At 41.1% G+C, this 19,761-nt stretch overlaps 1 protein-coding gene across 2 annotated transcripts in view; it reads left to right on the forward strand.

Moving 5' to 3' along the window:
* Window positions 1-4,812: 4,812 nt before the first annotated feature.
* The window catches only part of lrrc56 (leucine rich repeat containing 56), a 28,294-nt gene continuing 13,345 nt past the window's right edge, over window positions 4,813-19,761 (forward strand). Inside the window, exons 1-4 of one of the 2 annotated variants that reach the window (XM_041837966.2) lie at window positions 4,813-4,863; window positions 5,368-5,551; window positions 15,841-15,928; window positions 16,699-16,759. In XM_041837966.2, the coding sequence (XP_041693900.2) occupies window positions 5,381-5,551; window positions 15,841-15,928; window positions 16,699-16,759 (320 nt within the window). In that variant the 5' untranslated portion in view covers window positions 4,813-4,863; window positions 5,368-5,380. The remainder of the gene's footprint in view (window positions 4,864-5,367; window positions 5,552-15,840; window positions 15,929-16,698; window positions 16,760-19,761) is intronic. The other variant, XM_041837967.2, reaches the window with a different exon arrangement.

Below are 19,761 nucleotides of genomic sequence, written 5' to 3' on the forward strand. Positions count from 1 at the left end.
TAAATGGCATATTATTATATTATAGACTAAAATGAAACCTCTCCCTCAACATCAACAAAGGAAAGCTGCTGATCTTGGACTACAGGAGACAGCAGAGAGAGCACGCCCCCATCCACATCGACAGGGGCCGCAGTGGAGAGGGTCCAAATCAAATCAAATCACATTTTATTGGCCACATGCGCCGAATACAACAGGTGCAGACATTACAGTGAAATGCTTACTTACAGCCCTTAACCAACAGTGCATTTATTTTAAATAAAAAAGTAGAATAAAACAACAAAAAAGTGTTGAGAAAAAAAGAGCAGAAGTAAAATAAAATAACAGTAGGGAGGCTATATATACAGGGGGGTACCGGTGCAGAGTCAATGTGCGGGGGCACCGGCTAGTTGAGGTAGTTGAAGTAATATGTACATGTGGGTAGAGTTAAAGTGACGATGCATAAATAATTAACAGAGTAGCAGCAGCGTAAAAAGATGGGGTGGGGGGGCAGTGCAAATAGTCTGGGTAGCCATGATTAGCTGTTCAGGAGTCTTATGGCTTGGGGGTAGAACCTGTTGACCTAGAATTGGCACTCCGGTACCGCTTGCCGTGCGGTAGCAGAGAGAACAGTCTATGACTAGGGTGGCTGGAGTCTTTGACAATTTTGAGGGCCTTCCTCTGACACCGCCTGGTATAGAGGTCCTGGATGGCAGGAAGCTTGGCCCCAGTGATGTAATGGGCCGTACGCACTACCCTCTGTAGTGCCTTGCGGTCGGAGGCCAAGCAGTTGCCATACCAGGCGGTGATGCAACCAGTCAGGATGCTCTCGATGGTGCAGCTGTATAATTTTTTTGAGGATCTGAGGTCACGTTGAGGGAGAGGTTGTTATCCTGGCACCACACGGCCAGGTCTCTGACCTCCTCCCTATAGGCTGTCTCATCGTTGTCAGGGATCAGGCCTACCACTGTTGTGTCGTCGGCAAACTTAATGATGGTGTTGGAGTCGTGCCTGGCCATGCAGTCATGGGTGAATAGGGAGTACAGGAGGGGACTGAGCACGCACCCCTGAGGGGCCCCCGTGTTGAGGATCAGTGTGGCAGATGTGTTGTTACTTAGATGCGTTGTCCAACGCTTCATGTTCCTCCTCTGTGTGCACATCACTAAGGACCTGAAAAGGTCCCTCCACACCGACATCGTGGTGAAGAAGGAGCAACAGCGCCTCTTCAACCTCAGGAGGCTGAAGAAATTCGGTTTTGTTCCTAAGAGCCATAGTTACCGTAAGTAGTTTGGGGGTGCAGCGATTTTTTTGGGCCGACTGGGGGGGGGTTATTGAAATTTTTTTGTTTGTTTTTGAATTATAATTATTCCAATTTTTCAGGGGGTGCTGCAGCACCCTCAGCACCCTTACTTTCCGCATCTATGCTAAGAGCCAATTTATGCTTGATCCGAAAATGTTGTCAGAGGCACCTTATGGATGGTGTGATGCAATTGCGGAGCCTCCGGAGGCAAACAGAGGCCAAATTTAGCTCCATACCGAATCACCGTGTGCCTCTCAAATTTTGTAACAATGTGAAGGCTCCATATACAGTCGTGGTCAAATGTTTTGAGAATGACACAAATATTAATTTTCACAAAGTCTGCTGCCTCAGTTTTTATGATGGCAATTTGCATATACTCCACAATGTTATGAAGAGTGATCAGATTTTACATTTTAAGTCATTTAGCAGACGCTCTTATCCAGAGCGACTTACAGTTAGTGCATACATCACTTTTTTTTTTTTTTATCTTTTTTTTTCCATACCCCCGTGGGAATCGAACCCACAACCCTGGCGTTGCAAACGCCATGCTCTACAAACTGAGCTACATCCCCTGCCGGCCATTCCCTCCCCTACCCTAGACGACGCTGGGCCAATTGTGCGCCGCCCCATGGGTCTCCCGGTCGCGGCCGGCTACGGCCGGCTACGACAGAGCCTGAATTGCAATTAATTGCAAAGTCCCTCTTTGCCATGAAAATGAACTTAATCCCCAAAAAACAGTTCCACTGCATTTCAGCCCTGCCACAAAAGGACCAGCTGCCATCATGTCAGTGATTCTCTCGTTAACACAGGTGAGAGTGTTGACGAGGACAAGGCTGGAGATCACTCTGTCATGCTGATTGAGTTAGAATAATAGACTGGAAGCTTTAAAAGGAGGGTGGTGCTTGAAATCATTGTTCTTCCTCTGTTAACCATGGTTACCTGCAAGGAAACGTGTGCCGTCATCATTCCTTTGCACAAAAAGGGCTTCACAGGCAAGGATATTGCTGCTAGTAAGATTGCACCTAAATCAACCATTTATCGGATCATCAAGAACTTCAAGAAGAGAGGTTCAATTGTTGTGAAGAAGGCTTCAGGGCACCCAAGAAAGTCCAGCAAGCGCCAGGACCGTCTCCTAAAGTTGATTCAGCTGCGGGATCGGGGCACCACCAGTGCAGAGCTTGCTCAGGAATGGCAGCAGGCAGGTGTGAGTGCATCTGCACGCACAGTGAGGCAAAGACTTTTGGAGGATGGCCTGGTGTCAAGAAGGGCAGCGAGGAAGCCACTTCTCTACAGGAAAAACATCAGGGACAGACTGATATTCTGCAAAAGGTACAGGGATTGGACTGCTGAGGACTGGGGTAAAGTCATTTTCTCTGATGAATCCCCTTTCCGATTGTTTGGGGCATCCAGAAAAAAAGCTTGTCCGGAGAAGACAAGGTGAGCGCTACCATCAGTCCTGTGTCATGCCAACAGTAAAGCATCCGGAGACCATTCATGTGTGGGGTTGCTTCTCAGCCAAGGGAGTGGGCTCACTCACAATTTTGCCTAAGAACACAGCCATGAATAAAGAATGGTACCAACACATCCTCCGAGAGCAACTTCTCGCCAACCATCTAAGAACAGTTTGGTGACGAACAATGCCTTTTCCAGCATGATGGATAACTAAGTGGCTCGGGGAACAAAACATTGACATTTTTGGCCAGGAAACTCCCCAGACCTTAATCCCATTGAGAATTTGTGGTCAATCCTCAAGAGGCGGGTGGACAAACAAAAATCCACAAGTCCTGACAAACTCCAAGCATTTATTATGCAAGAATGGGCTGCCATCAGTCAGGATGTGGCCCAGAAGTTAATTGACAGCATGCCAGGGCGGATTGCAGAGGTCTTGAAAAAGAAGGGTCAACACTGCAAATATTGACTCTTTGCATAAACTTAATGTAATTGTCAATAAAAGCCGTTGACACTTATGGAATGCTTGTAATTATACTTCAGTATACCATAGTAACATCTGACAAAAATATCTAAAAACACTGAAGCAGGAAACTTTGTGAAGACCAATACTTGTGTCATTCTCAAAACTTTTGACCACGACTGTATGCATAGTACTTTACCCCTACCTACAATTGTGGTACATATTACCTCAATTACCTCGACTACCCTGTACCCCTGCACATTGACTCGGTACCGGTACCCTTGTATGAAGCCTAATTATTGTTATTTTTATTGTATACTATTTTTCCTTTAGTTTATTTAGCAACTTTTTCGTACTTACTTTTTTAAAACTCTGCATTGTTGGTTAAGGGCTTGTAAGTAAGCATTTCACGGTAAGGTCTACACCTGTTGTATTCGGCGCATGTGACAAATACAATTTGATTTGATTTGAGAGGCCTAGTTACAGTTTTGACTTAAATCGGCTTGAACATCTATGGCAAAAACTTTAAAATGGCTGCCTAGCAATGATCAACAACCAACTTGACAGAGATTGAAGAATTGAAAAATTTATAATTAGCAAATATTGTACAATCCAGGTGTGCAAAGCTCTTAGAGATTTACCCAGAAAGAATTACAGCTGTAATCACTGCCAAAGTTGATTCTAACTCAGGGGTGTGAATACTTATGTAAATTTGATATTTCAGTATTTCAATTTCAATAAATGTGCACAAAAACATTCTAAACTTGTTTTGACTTTGTCATTACGGGGTATTATGTGTAGATGGGTGAGATTTAAAAAAATATTTAATCCATTTTAAAGTCAGGCTGTAACACAACAAAATGTGGAAGTGGTATGAATACGTTCAGAAGGCACTGTATATACTGTATTCTAGTCATGGCTCATCCTATATAACTACTGCTTTACACACCTTTTCTATTCACATAGGCCTACTTTCCATACTGTCTATACACACCATTCACATACATACTGTCTATATTTATAATCCGGACTCTGGTCCGGAAGCTAATTCCAGCAATTCTCTCCATTTTGCCATGGGATTTTGTACTGTGTATTTATATAGGCCTAATTTATAGTCGACATATCTCATTCTAATATTTATACTACTGTACATTGCACTGTTTATACACACCGCACATTTATACTGGACTCTTGACATAGCTCACTGCAATAGCCTATACCTACTGCTTTATTCTTAATAGGCCTATATCTTGTGTAAATTCATCCGGTGTATATATGCATAGATAACATTTTTGGATTACTGTTACAGTGCTATTAGTGTTGTTAATTGGATTCATTCCGACATTTATTTATTTAAAAAATAAATACAAATTTAATTTTGAATATGTGTGTAGGTCTACTTTTTTGACATTTTAATGGAGGTACTAACATAAGCATTTAGCTGCACCAACTATAACATATGCTAAATTACGACCAATAAACTTTGATTTGAAAATGTATGGTAATTTATCATCGTTGTGTTGTAATCAATCAATACGATTTTTAAAAATCGTCTTAAACTACATATCCCAAGGGGCAAAGTCCCATTTATCATCGTATCCAGGAAGTAATGTGCGTTGTCAAGCAAACTTGTGCATGTCTTTGCAAATGCTCTGAAGAATGTGCACTTCATAAGGTAAGAGAAAATACGACATTGGATATTTGAGCATCATAATGAAGAGTTATTTGTGATTACATTTAGCCTTTTACATTCATTTGTTATCTGTAGCCATTCAAAACGTCAACAAACTTGTATGAAATTGAGATGTTAGACAGCTTGTTTTCTTATCCTAGCTTTAAGTGTTAGATGTCAGCTAGCTGACTAGCTAACTAGCTAGCTAGGCTAACTAACCAAATAGCCAGATAACCAGATTAGCTACTTCTTCTGACAGTGCCTCAGATAGAATGTCTTGTTTAGGAATTGATACAACATACGTTAGATACAGTATGTTAATCAGAAGTTGATAATGATAGCTAGCTAGCTGTATACCAAATATTCTGTTTTGAGTTGTTAAAGCTAGCTATATTCTTCCATGGTTTCCATTGCAATAACAGTAGCTACATCAGTCTGCCCCTGCACAGAATAATGTTACCTCTTTCACTAACCTATTATCATTTACCATTATTTGACCACTTCCAGGTGTCTGTGAGTGATGAGTTGTTCCCAGGACTCTGTGCCCCTGGCGCAGCCGGGCACAGCGAGGGTACTGGTGACAGAGCTGAGTGGGTCTGGTCAGATGAACCCAACCCCTGCTGCTTATGAGGACTCTGACATGCAGGTGGAGCTCTACCTCTCTCCAGAAAAGCTGGTGGGGCTCCTATTGGTAACGGAAGGGGTGTGGCCCTTTATAGGCTAATTATAGATATGGAAGCATGCTTCTTGACTGAATGTAGTGCATCGACACAATTCTATAATTGGGCAATTCCATGCCAGCGTAGGCCGAAAATATTTTTGCTATCTCAGATTGTTCTGGCAATTTTTCATAGAAACTTAATTGGGAGGAAGGATCTTTGACATGCTTTTTACATTTGTATCACAAACCATTTATGAGAAAATCATGATGAAAGTGGACATTTTAGGCCCTTTTAAGACCTATACATGCCTCCTGTAAGACCCTATGATCCGTGAACCATACATGATGCAGACAACATCTTGGTGTCATTATATTCCTAATAGTGTGCTCTCAATTATGTAGTATGTCTAGATTCTGAAATACAATTTTTCACATAAAACATTATAATATGAATATCTCAGAAGTACACTTTTTGATTTGGCTTATTTTTAGACATATTGTTTGGAACAATATACTTTTCAAACACGTACAATTTCCAGAGTGGGCTCTCTGATACTTTTAATGAAATGACCCATTTTATACATAGAAATTGACATTATTGAGTATTAACGAAATCACAGCCCTCCTTTAGGATTGCACATTCAGCAAATCACCAGCAGAGGTAGTTCCCTTTGAATTCATTTTCCCATTCACTGTGTTGGTGGTGCTCATAACATTTATCATAACTTCAGAATTAGCAGAGAGCCCACACTGGACATTTTATGTTATCGTAGAATATAGGCCTATTGTTCCAAACAATATGTCTTAAAATGAACCGAATCAAAAAGGGTATTTTGAGATATTCATATTAATATTTTTAAAGTTGAATAAATTAATGTGAACATTTGTATTTCAGAATCTAGACATACTCCATATGCTAGAGCACACTATAAGGAGTATAATGACACCAAGATGTTGTCTGTATCATTTACGGTTCACAGGTCATAAGGTCTTACAGGAGTCCTGTATACAGTACAGTGCCTTCAGAAAGTATTCATACCCCTTGACTTATTCCACATTTTGTTGTATTACAGCCTGAATTCAAAATGGATTAAATAGTTTATTTTTCTCACCCATCTACTACACATAATACCCCATAATGACAAAGTGAACACGTTTTTAGAAATTTTAGCAAATTTATTGAAAATGTAATACAGAAGTACAGATTTACATACAGTACCAGTCCAAAGTTTGGACACACCTACTTATTCAAGGGTTTTTCTTTATTTTTTTACAATGTTTTACATTGTAGAATAATTGTGAAGACATCAAAACTATGAAATAACACATATGGAATCATATAGTAACCAAAAAAGTGTTAAACAAATCAATGATGACAGCTTTGCACACTCTTGGCATTCTCTCAACCAGCTTCATGAGGTAGTCACATGGAATGCATTTCAATTAACAGGTGTGCCTTCTTAAAAGTTAATTTGTGGAATTTATTTCCTTCTTAATGCGTTTGAGCCAATCAGTTGTGTTGTGACAAGGTAGGGGCGGTATACAGAAGATAGCCCTATTTGGTAAAAGACCAAGTCCATATTATGGCAAGAACAGCTCAAATAAGCAAAGAGAAATGACAGTCCATCATTACTTTAAGACATGTAGGTCAGTCAATACGGAACATTTCAAGAACTTTTAACGTTTCTTCAAGTGCACTCGCAAAAACCATCAAGCGCTATGAAGAAACTGGCTTTCATGAGGACTGCCACAGGAATGGAAGACCCAGAGTTACCTCTGCTGCAGAGGATACGTTAATTAGAGTTACCAGCCTCAGAAATTGCAGCCCAAATAAATGCTTCACAGAGTTCAAGTCACAGACACATCTCAACATCAACTGTTCAGAGGGGACTGTGTGAATCCGGTCTTCGTGGTTGAATTGCTGCAAAGAAACCACTACTAAAGGATAAGAAGAAGAGACCTGCTTGGGCAAAGAAACACGAGCAATGGACATCAGACCGGTGGAAATGTGTCCTTTGGTCTGGAGTCCAAATTTGAGATTTTTGGTTCCAACCGCCATGTCTTTGTGAGACGCGGTGTGGGTAAACGGATGGTCCAGCATGTGTAATTCCCACCGTAAAGCATGGAGGAGGAAGTGTTATGGTGTGGGTGTGCTATGCTTATGACACTATCTGTGATTTATTTAGAATTCAAGGCACACTTAACCAGCATGGCTACCACAGCATTCTGCAGCGATATGCCATCCCTTCTGGTTTGGGCTTAGTGGGACTATCATTTGTTTTTCAACAGGACAATGACCCAACACACCTCCAGGCTGTGTAAGGGCTATTTGACCAAGAAGGAGAGTGATGGAGTGCTGCATCAGATGACCTGGCCTCAACAATCCCCCGACCTCAACCCAATTGAGATGGTTTGGGATGAGTCGGACAGCAGAGTGAAGGAAAAGCAGCCAACAAGTGCTCAGCATATGTGGGAACTCCTTCAAGACTGTTTGAAAAGCATTCCAGGTGAAGCTGGTTGAGAGCATGCCTAGAGTGTGCAAAGCTGTCATTAAGACAATGTGGCTATTTGGAGAATTTGTTTAACACTTTTTTGTTTACTACATGATTCCATATGCGTTATTTCATAGTTTTGATGTCTTCACTATTATTATACAATGTAGAAAATAGTACAAATAAATAAAATCCCTTGAATGAGTAGGTGTGTCCAAATTTTTGACTGGTACTGTAAGTATTCACACCCCTGAGTCAATACTTTGTCGAAGCACCTTTGGCGGCGATTACAGCTGTGAGTATTTCTGGGTAACATTTTACATTTACATTTTAGTCATTCAGCAGACGCTCTTATCCAGAACGACTTACAGTAATGAGTGCATACATTTTTCATTCTCTAAGAGCTTTCCACACCTGGATTGTGCAACATTTGCCCATTATACTTTTCAAAATCTTTCAAGCTCTGTCAAATTGTTTGTTGATTATTGCTAGACAACCATTTTCAGGTCTTGCCATAGATTTTTAAGCTGATTTAAGTCAAAACTGTAACTCGGCTATTCACTGTCTTCTTGGTAAGCAACTCCAGTGTAGATTCGTCCTTGTGTTTTAGGTTATTGTCCTGCTGAAAGGTGAATTAATCTCCCAGTGTCTAGCGGAAAGCAGACTGAACCAGGTTTTTCTCTAGGATTTTGCCATTCCATTAAAAAAAAATCCTGAAAAACTCCCCAGTCCTTAATGATTACAAGCATACCCATAACATGATGCAGCCACCACTCTGCTTGAAAATATGGAGAGTAGTACTCAGTACTGTGTTGTATTCAATTTGCACCAAATATAACACTTTGTATTCAGGACAAAAAGTTAATAATCTGCCACATTTTTTGCAGTATCAATCAATCAATCAATCAAATTGTATTTATAAAGCCCTTTTTACATCAGCAGATGTCACAAAGTGCTATATAGAATCCCAGCCTAAAACCCCAAACAGCAAGCAAAGCAGATGTACCCCACACATAGTATTACTTTAGTGCCTTGTTGCAAACAGTATGCATGTTTTTGAATATCTTTTATCATGTACAGGCTTCCTTCTTTTCACTCTGTCAATTAGGTTAGTGTTGTGGAGTAACTACAATGTTGTTGATCAATCCTCAGTTTTCTCCTATCACAGCCATTAAACTCTGTAAGTGTTTTAAAGTAACCATTGGCCTCATCATGATGAAATCCCTGAGCGGTTTCCTTCTTCTCCGGCAACCGAGTTAGGAAGGACGCCTATATCTTTGTAGTGACTGTGTGTATTGATACACCATCCAAAGTGTAATTAATAACTTTACCATGCTCAAATGGATATTCAATGTCTGCTTTTTCTGTTTTGTTAACCATCTACCAATAGGTGATTGGTTGAATCTGTGTTTGAAATTCACTGCTCGACTATGGGACCTTACAGATAATTGTATGTGTGGGGCACAGAGATGAGGTAGTCATTCAAAAATCATGTTAAACACTATTATTGCACACAGTGAGTCCATGGAACTTATGTGACTTTTAAGCAAATGTTTACTCCTGAACTTATTTAGGCTTTCCATAACAAAGGGGTTGAATAGTTATTGACTCAAGACATTTCAGATTATCATTTTTAATTACTTTGTAAAAATTGCGAAAAACATAATTACACTGACATTATGGGGTATTTTGTGTAGGCCAGTGACACCATTTTTAAAAAATTTATTATATTTTTAATTCAGGCTGTAACACAAAAACATGTGGAAAAGGTTAAGGGGTGTGAATACTTTCTGAAGGCGCTGTATGTCTAAAAATTGCCTAAAATATCCACTTTCATCATGATAAAAAAAAAGAAAAGTGTGATACAAATGTAAAAAGCATGTCTAACATCCTACCAGAACAATCGGAAATACCAAAAATATTTTCGGCCTACGCTGGCGTGGAATCGCCCAATTGTATTTGCCACAAAACCTACTGGGAAGCAAAATGGGCTGCATTGCTGATTCATAGTCACATGTGACTCCGCTAATGAGCTAAGACTCTGATGTTACACTGTTCTTACAGCCATTAACATGCTCCATGATCTTGATTGCTGAGTGGACGTATGGGGGGACATTCATAAAAGTGTCATTTGCGTTAGAGGTTGATGAAGGGAACACTAGACAATCTTTCCTTGCAGTGTTACTTTTAAATGGAGTTTGTTGGTTAGCATTTTATCAAAACAAACACTGAGCAAACAAACACTTCTCCCTCTCTGTCAGCGTCACTGTTGAAATTATTTGGTGGGCAAGTTTATAATGTAAATGAGGCTCTGGTGTGGTTGCCTGGTGGGAATGCTATTAACCTTTTCAGTGAGATTGGTCTCTGGGAGGGTGGAGACAGCTGGGTGCCTACTGAGATGTGGCCATTAAAGCTATTGGGGAGGTTTTGATTTATCTCTGGTGTCTGTGCACTGTTCTGATTATGCTGAGCCAAAAGGCATGCGGTGCAAACACTCCCATCCATAATCATCCATAACCTAGAACCTGACTGCCTCCTCCAGCAACAGATAGACAGACAGACAATAGACACAGTCATGAGTAGAATTTAGAATGTTTTCGACGCCTGTGGAAGGTAAGCTTTCCCTGGTTTATTTTTCTCCAAAAGCAAGAGTAATTACTTCACAACACTCCCACTGGGCACACACTGGTCGAATCAATGTTGTTTCAACGTCATTTGTCTGCCTATTGTGACGTGGAATCTACGCGGAAAACACATTTGGATTTGCAAAAAGTAATCAACCAGTATTGTTTTCATCTCATTTCAACAAGCGTTTTAAATTAGGGTAAAACTTCAACTTAAATACAATGATTTAAACTGACTTACAGATTTGTGACATTAACTTAATTTCAACATAATCATTATAATTATGTATACGTTGAAATTGCTTAAAATTCCACATAAAAAAGTACAATACTTTTTATCCTATATTCAGTATATATATTGGGTGGTTGAAATTATGTTTCATTTTATATTTGATGAGACATATTTGATTTGACCTTGTTTCAATGTTGATAGTAAAATGGTATGTTTGAATCAACGTTATTGTTTCAACGTCATGCCATCAATCTAAATAAAGAGGTATAAATAACATTTGAAGCCACAGTCCAACAATTCCTGCCTGAACAGTGACTCCTACTGGTATAAGATGGGTAATACACTTCAGTGAGAGCGAGACTATCGTCCAGATGCCTACCTATATGTATCCTGCTTAGCTTTGGAAACAAGCTGTGTTCGTTTCAGCTAAGCTATCATGTCAACACATTTAGACATTGATCAGCTTCCATACTCATTTGCGTAGACTACCTAAATAACATTGAATAGTTGAAAGTAGCCTAACTCCTCTAACTTTTCTTACACAAGCTGGACAAATCAGATGTCAATTTAGCCTACATAAACCCAACCTCACTATGAATTTACATTCACATACAGCTTGTGTAAGAAAAGTTAGAGGAGTTACTTTCAAGTATTCAATGTTATTTAGATGGTCTACGTAAATGAGTATGGAAGCTGATCAATGTCTAAATGTGTTGACATGATAGCCCAGCTTGTGTCGAAAGGTTGCGAGTTCGAATCTCATCAACTTTATCATTTTAGCTAATTAGCAACTTTTCAACTACTTACTACTTTTTAGCTACTTTGCAACTACTTAGCATGTTAGCTAACCCTTCCCCTAACCCTAACCTTAACCCTTTTAGATAACCCTTCCCCTAACCCTAACGATAACCCTTTTAGCTAACCCTTCCCCTAACCCTAACGTTAACCCTTTTAGCTAACCCTTCCCCTAACCCTAACGTTAACCCTTTTAGCTAACCCTTCCCCTATCCCTAACCTTAACCCTTTAACCTACAGTGCATTCGGAAAGTATTCAGACCCCTTGACCTTTTCCACATTTTGCTACATTACGGCCTTATTCTAAAATGGATTACATTTTTCCCCCTCATCAATCTACACACAATATCCCATAATGACAAATGTATAAAAAATCAAAAAACAGAAATACCTTATTTATATAAGTATTCAGACCCTTTGCTATGAGACTCGAAATTGAGCTCAGGTGCATCCTGTTTCCATTTATCATCCTTGAGATGTTTCTACAACTTGATTGGAGTCCACCTGTGGTAAATTCAATTCATTGGACATGATTTGGAAAGGCACACACCTGTCTATATAAGGTCCCACAGTTGACAGTGCATGTCAGAGCAAAAATCAAGCCATGAGGTCGAAGGAATTGTCCGTAGAGCTCCGAGACAGGATTGTGTCGAGTCACAGATCTGGGGAAGGGTACCAACACATTTCTGCAGCATTGAAGGTCCACAAGAACACAGTGGCCTCCATCATTCTTAAATGGACCAAAAACCAGACAGAACTCTGACAGAGCTCCAGAGTTCCTCTGTGGAGATGGAAGAACCTTCCAGAAGGAAAACCATCTCTTCAGCACTCCACCAATCAGGCCATTATGGTAGAGTGGCGAGACGGAAGCCACTCCTCAGTAAAAGGCACATGACAGCCCGCTTGGAGTTTGCCAAATGGCACCTAAAGGACTCTCAGACCATGAGAAACAAGATTCTCTGGTCTGATGAAACCAAGATTGAACTCTTTGGCCTGAATGCCAAGCGTCACGTCTGGAGGAAACCTGGCACCATCCCTACGGTGAAGCATGGTGGTGGCAGCATCATGCTTTGGGGATGTTTTTCAATGGCAGGGACTGGGACACTAGTCAGGATTGCGGGAAAGATGAACGGAGCAAAGTACAGAGTGATCCTTGATGAAAACCTTCCCCAGAACGTTCCGGACCTCAGACTGGGGCGAAGGTTCACTTTCCAACAGGACAACGACCCTAAGCACACAGCCAAGACAATGCAGGAGTGGCTTCGGGACAAGTCTCTGAATGTCCTTGAGTGGCCCAGCCAGAGCCAGGACTTGAACCCGATCTAACATCTCTGGAGAGACCTGAAAATAGCTGTGCAGCGACGCTCCCCATCCGACCTGACAAAGCTTGAGAGGATCTGCAGTGAAGAATGGGAGAAACTCCCCAAATACAGGTGTGCTAAGCTTGTAGCGTCATACCCAAGAAGACTCAAGGCTGTAATCGCTGCCAAAGGTGCTTCAACAAAGTACTGAGTAAAGGGTCTGAATACTTATGTAAATTGTGATATTTCTGTTTTTAAATGTTGATAAATTTCCCAAAATTTATAAATACCTGTTTTTGCTTTGTCATTATGGGGTATTGTGTGTAGATTGATGAGGGAAAAAACAATTTAATCCATTTTAGAATAAGGTCTGTAACGTAACAAAATGTGGAAAAAGTCAAATGGTCTGAATACTTTCAGAATATACTGTAACTCCTAAACTTAACCCTAACCTTAACCCTAACCCCTAGCCTAGCTAACATTAGCCAGCTAGCTAACGCTAGCCACCTAGCTAGAATTCATAACATACTATATCATGCAAATGGATAACGGACATCCACAAATTAATACATAATGGACATCCACAAATTAATACATACAGTGGGGAAAAAAAGTATTTAGTCAGCCACCAATTGTGCAAGTTCTCCCACTTAAAAAGATGAGAGAGGCCTGTAATTTTCATCATAAGTACACGTCAACTATGACAGACAAAATGAGAAAAAGAATTCCAGAAAATCACATTGTAGGATTTTTAATGAATTTATTTGCAAATTATGGTGGAAAATAAGTATTTGGTCAATAACAAAAGTTTCTCAATACTTTGTTATATACCCTTTGTTGGCAATGACACAGGTGAAGACTTACAGAAAACGTTTGACAAGGTTTTCACACACTGTTGCTGATATTTTGGCCCATTCCTCCATGCAGATCTCCTCTAGAGCAGTGATGTTTTGGGGCTGTCGCTGGGCAACACGGACTTTCAACTCCCTCCAAAGATTTTCTATGGGGTTGAGATCTGGAGACTGGCTAGGCCACTCCAGGACCTTGAAATGCTTCTTAAGAAGCCACTCCTTCGTTGCCCGGGCGGTGTGTTTGGGATCATTGTCATGCTGAAAGACCCAGCCACGTTTCATCTTCAATGCCCTTGCTGATGGAAGGAGGTTTTCACTCAAAATCTCACGATACATGGCCCCATTCATTCTTTCCTTTACACGGATCAGTCGTCCTGGTCCCTTTGCAGAAAAAACAGCCCCAAAGCATGATGTTTCCACCCCCATGCTTCACAGTAGGTATGGTGTTCTTTGGATGCAACTCAGCATTCTTTGTCCTCCAAACACGACGAGTTGAGTTTTTACCAAAAAGTTCTATTTTGGTTTCATTTGACCATATGACATTCTCCCAATCCTCTTCTGGATCATCCAAATACACTCTAGCAAACTTCAGACGGGCCTGGACATGTACTGGCTTAAGCAGGGGGACACGTCTGGCACTGCAGGATTTGAGTCCCTGGCGGCGTAGTGTGTTACTGATGGTAGGCTTTGTTACTTTGGTCCCAGCTCTCTGCAGGTCATTCACTAGGTCCCCCCGTGTGGTTCTTGTGATCATTTTGACCCCACGGGGTGAGATCTTGCGTGGAGCCCCAGATCGAGGGAGATTATCAGTGGTCTTGTATGTCTTCCATTTCCTAATAATTGCTCCCACAGTTGATTTCTTCAAACCAAGCTGCTTACTTATTGCAGATTCAGTGTTTCCAGCCTGGTGCAGGTCTACAATTTTGTTTCTGGTGTCCTTTGACAGCTCTTTGGTCTTGGCCATAGTGGAGTTTGGAGTGTGACTGTTTGAGGTTGTGGACAGGTGTCTTTTATACTGATAACAAGTTCAAACAGGTGCCATTAATACAGGTAACGAGTGGAGGACAGAGGAGCCTCTTAAAGAAGAAGTTACAGGTCTGTGAGAGCCAGAAATCTTGCTTGTTTGTACGTGACCAAATACTTATTTTCCACCATAATTTGCAAATAAATTCATTAAAAATCCTACAATGTGATTTTCTGGATTTTTTTTCCTCAATTTGTCTGTCATAGTTGACGTGTACCTATGATGAAAATTACAGGCCTCTCTCATCTTTTTAAGTGGGAGAACTTGCACAATTGGTGGCTGACTAAACACTTTTTTTCCCCACTGTACCATACGAAATGTAACATACTCAGATTTACGAACAGAATAATAGGACATTCTCAGAGACCAGGTTATACATAGAGGTGGACTTCTGGATCTAAGACAAGTTCTCACTGAAGTGCATTATCCCTCATAAACCAGCAGGAGTCACTGTTCAGGCAGGAATAATTGGACTGTGTCTTTACATTTTATTTCAATATACCTCTTTATTTAGGTGATGGCATGATGTTGAAACAATGACGTTGATTCAAACATACTATTTTACTATTAACATTGAAAAAGGAAAAAAATTAATAAATCGAATCATATGAAATTCTACTTAATTTCAACCACCGAATATACAGTATATTGAATACAGGATGAAAAATATTGTTTACGTTTCTACGTGGAATTTTCAACGCACTTTCAACGTATCCATAGTTCTGATGACTATGTCAGCTTAAGTCATTGTATTTAAATTGACGTTTTACACTAATTTCAATGTATACAACACTGATTGAAATGAGATGAAAACAGTACTGGTTGATAACTTTTTGCAAATCCAAATGCTTTCCACATAGATTCCACATCACAATAGGTTGACAATTGATATTGAAACAACATTGATTCAACCAGTGTGTGCACAGTGAGCTGTTACATAATGTAGGCTAAGAGTATCAATGTAAAAAAGACCATTCCATATTTATCTCTGACCCCACAGAAAGCCTTGTCGGGAACAGAAGACCTCGGTCGGGTCACCTCCCTGGAAATGTGTGTGGACACTCAGGAGAGCACTCTGGGCAACTTTGGTGAGAGACAATCACTGGCCAAGCAGCATACACTACCCTCTCAGTTCACTACATGTGTAGGCCCATACTGTATTTGTATTGTATTACAAATAGATATATACATATTTTTGCATGCAGTATTTGCATTTATAGGGGACTATGTACTGTATATGAAGTGTATATGAACAGTACTGCATGTGAATCCTCGTTTTAATCAAACACGAAGTGGGCTTTATGCAATACCTACTGTATCTGTGGAAATGTACAGGGTAATGTAATGACTTCTAGTATAGATAAATGAAGACAATCACAATTTATACAGACATGGTTTCTCATCAGACATAGATAAAGACCAGACAAAAAACATACTGTAGCTGTGTGACACACAAAACAGAATATGCCAAATTCACCCTCAGGTTTGTACTGTACCAAAGCTCTTTCACTGAGCACAACTCCCTCCCTCTGTCTTCTCACTGGTTTAAAAGATAAGGCCAGAAAGAACTGCACCATCATGCTCACCTATGTCCTTAGGAAAACATCAGTTGCACAACGTGTGCGGGCATGACTGAAGTTTGTCTGCACAGGGGTGAATCACGCGGGTCTGGCTAGTGCACTAGCAGCAGAGTCCGTCTCGCTCTCAATCTCTCTGCTAATGAATGGAGTTTATAGGCCTGTTGAGGCATGGCTGGGAGGGAGCCGGCCATCTGTTTAAGACTCAATCAAATCAAGTCATCGGCCCTCTGTGACGTGTGAGGAACGGCTTTCTCTCTCTTTATCTTATCATCTTGCAGGTGCCTACTTGCCCAAGCTGGTGCAGCTGAAAATGAACAACAGTATTATAATGTCAGTGAGGTAAGTGGAAAGTCCCACTATAGTGCTCTGTCTCTGTCTCTCTATGTTAATTATAGTTATGTGTTGTAGTTTTTTACTTATCTTTGACTAGGTAAAACAAAGCACTTTCTGCATTCTGAGTACTACAAATACTACTACTATCAGTACCTAACAGTAAAAAGGCAGGTAGCCATGTAGATGCTCAGTCTCTATGATAGGGGACAATGCAGGAGACACACTGTGTGTGGATTTCCCATCAATCAATCAAATGTATTTATAAAGCCCGTTTTACATCAGCAGATGTCACAAAGTGCTATACTGAAACCCAGCCTAAAACCCCAAACAGCAAGCATAGCAGATGTAGAAGCACGGTGGCTAGGAACCTAGGAAGGCAGGAACCTAGGAAGAAACCTAGAGAGGAACCAGGCTCTGAGGAGCTTGGATTATAGGAGTCAATGGCCATTAAGGCCAGATTGTTCTTCAAGATGTTCAAACGTTCATAGATGACCAGCAGGGTCAAATAATAATCACAGTGGTTGTAGAGGCTGCAACAGGTCAGTACCTCAGGAGTAAATGTCAGTTGGCTTTTCATAGCCAAGCATTCAGAAGTCGAGACAGCAGGTGCGGTAGAGAGAGAGAGTCGAAAACAGCAGGTCCGGGACAAGGTAGCATGTATGGTGAACAGGTCAGGGTTCCATAGCCACAGGCAGAACAGTTGGAACTGGAGCAGCAGCATGACCAGGTGGACTGGGGACAGCCAGGAGTCATCAGGCCAGGTAGTCCTGAGGCATGATCCTAGGGCTCAGGTCCTCTGGGAGGGGAGGGAAAGAGGGAGAGAGAATTAGAGGGAGCATACTTAAATTCACACAGGACACCAGATAATACAGGATAATTACACCAGATATAACAGACTGACCCTAGCCCCCGGCACATAGACTATTGCAGCATAGATACTGGAGGCTGAGACAGGGGTGGGTCGGAGGACACTGTGGCCCCGTCCGACGATACCCTCGGACAGGGCCAACCAGACAGTATATAACCCCACCCACTTTGCAAAGGCACAGTCCCCATACCACTAGAGGGATATCAACTGACCACCAACTTACTACCCTGAGACAAGGCTGAGTATAACCCATGAAGATCTCCTCCACCGCACAAGCCCAAGGGAGCGCAAAACCGGACAGGAAGATCACGTCTGTGACTCAACCCACTCAAGTGATGCACCCCTCCTAGGGACAGCATGGAAGAGTACTAGTGACTCAGCCCCCTGTAATAGGGTCAGAGGCAGAGAATCCCAGTGGAGAGAGGGGAGCCGGTCAGGCAGAGACAGCAAGGGCGATTTGTCGCTCTAGTGCTTTGCCGTTCACCTTCGCACCCCTGGGCCAGACTACACTGAATCATAGGACCTACTGAAAAGATTAGTCTTCAGTAAAGACTTAAAGGTCAAGACCGAGTCTGCGTCTCTCACATGGATAGGCAGACCATTCCATAAAAACTGAGCTCTATAGGAGAAAGCCCTGCCTCCAGCTGTTTGCTTAGAAATTCTAGGGACAATAAGGAGGCCTGCGTCTTGTGACCGTAGCGTATGTGTAGATATGTACGGCAGGACCAAATCGGAGAGCGAGGTAGGAGCAAGCCTATGTAATGCTTTGTAGGTTAGCAGTATAACCTTGAAATCAGCCCTAGCCTTAACAGGAAGCCAGTGTAGAGAGGCTAGCACTGGAGTAATATGATCAAATTTTGGGGTTCTAGTTAAGATTCTAGTAACCATGTTTAGCACTAACTGAAGTTTATTTAGTGCTTTATCCGGTTAGCCGGAGAGTAGAGCAATGCAGTAGTCTAATCTAGAAGTGACAAAAGCATGGATTAGCTTCTCTGCATCATTTTTGGACAAAAAGTTTCTGATTTTTGCAATGTTACGAAGATGGAAAAAAGCTGTCCTTTAAATATTCTTGATATGTTTGTCAAAAGAGAGATCAGGGTCCAGAGTAACGCCGAGGTCCTTCACAGTTTTATTTGAGACTGTACAACCATCAAGATTAATTGTCAGATCCAACAGCAGATCTCTTTGTTTCTTGGGACCTAGAATTATCATCTCTGTTTTGTCCGAGTTTAAAAGTAAAACATTTGCTGCTATCCACTTCCTTATGTCTGAAACACAGGCTTCCAGGGTAGGCAATTTTGGGGCTTCACCATGTTTCATCGAAATATACAGCTGTGTGTCGTCCGCATAGCAGTGAAAGTTTACATTGTGTTTCCGAATGACATCACCAAGAGGTAGAATATATAGTGAAGACAATAGTGGTCCTAAAACAGAACCTTGAGGAACGCCGAAACGTACAACATTATTTGTCTTCAGGAAGGCAGTGAGTTGCTGCGCAACAGCTTTTTCATTTTTTATTTTTCATTTTTTATTTTTCATTTTTTTGAGGAATGGGAGATTCTATATAGGCCGATAGTTTTTTAGGTTTGGCTTTTTCAAGAGAGGCTTTATTACTGCCACTCTTAGTGAGTTTGGTACACATCCGGTGGATAGGGAGCCATTTAGTATGTTCAACATAGGAGGGCCAAGCACAGGAAGTAGCTCTTTCAGTAGTTTAGTTGGAATAGGGTCTAGTATGCAGCTTGAGGGTTTAGAGGCCATGACTATTTTCATGAATGTGTCAAGAGATACAGGATTTAAAAAAGTGAGTGTCTCCATTGATCCTAGGTCCTGGCAGTTCTGTGCAGAATCAGGACATTGAGCTTTGGAGAAATACGCAGGTTCAAAGATTAGTCAGTAATTTGCTTTCTAATGATCATGATTTTTTCATCGAAGATGTTCATGAATTCATCAGTGCTGAAGTGAAAGCCATCCTCTCTTGCGACAGTATCAAAAATAAATGTGGGATTATTCTTATTCTCCTCAATTAGGTTGAAAAAATAGGATGATCGAGCAGCAGTGAGGGCTCTTCGATATTGCACGGTATTGTCTTTCCAAGCTAGTCGGAAGACTTCCAGTTTGGTGGAGCGCCGTTTCCGTT

Source organism: Coregonus clupeaformis, chromosome 19 (assembly GCF_020615455.1).
Source record: "Coregonus clupeaformis isolate EN_2021a chromosome 19, ASM2061545v1, whole genome shotgun sequence".
In the NCBI taxonomy this organism is placed as follows: domain Eukaryota; kingdom Metazoa; phylum Chordata; class Actinopteri; order Salmoniformes; family Salmonidae; genus Coregonus; species Coregonus clupeaformis.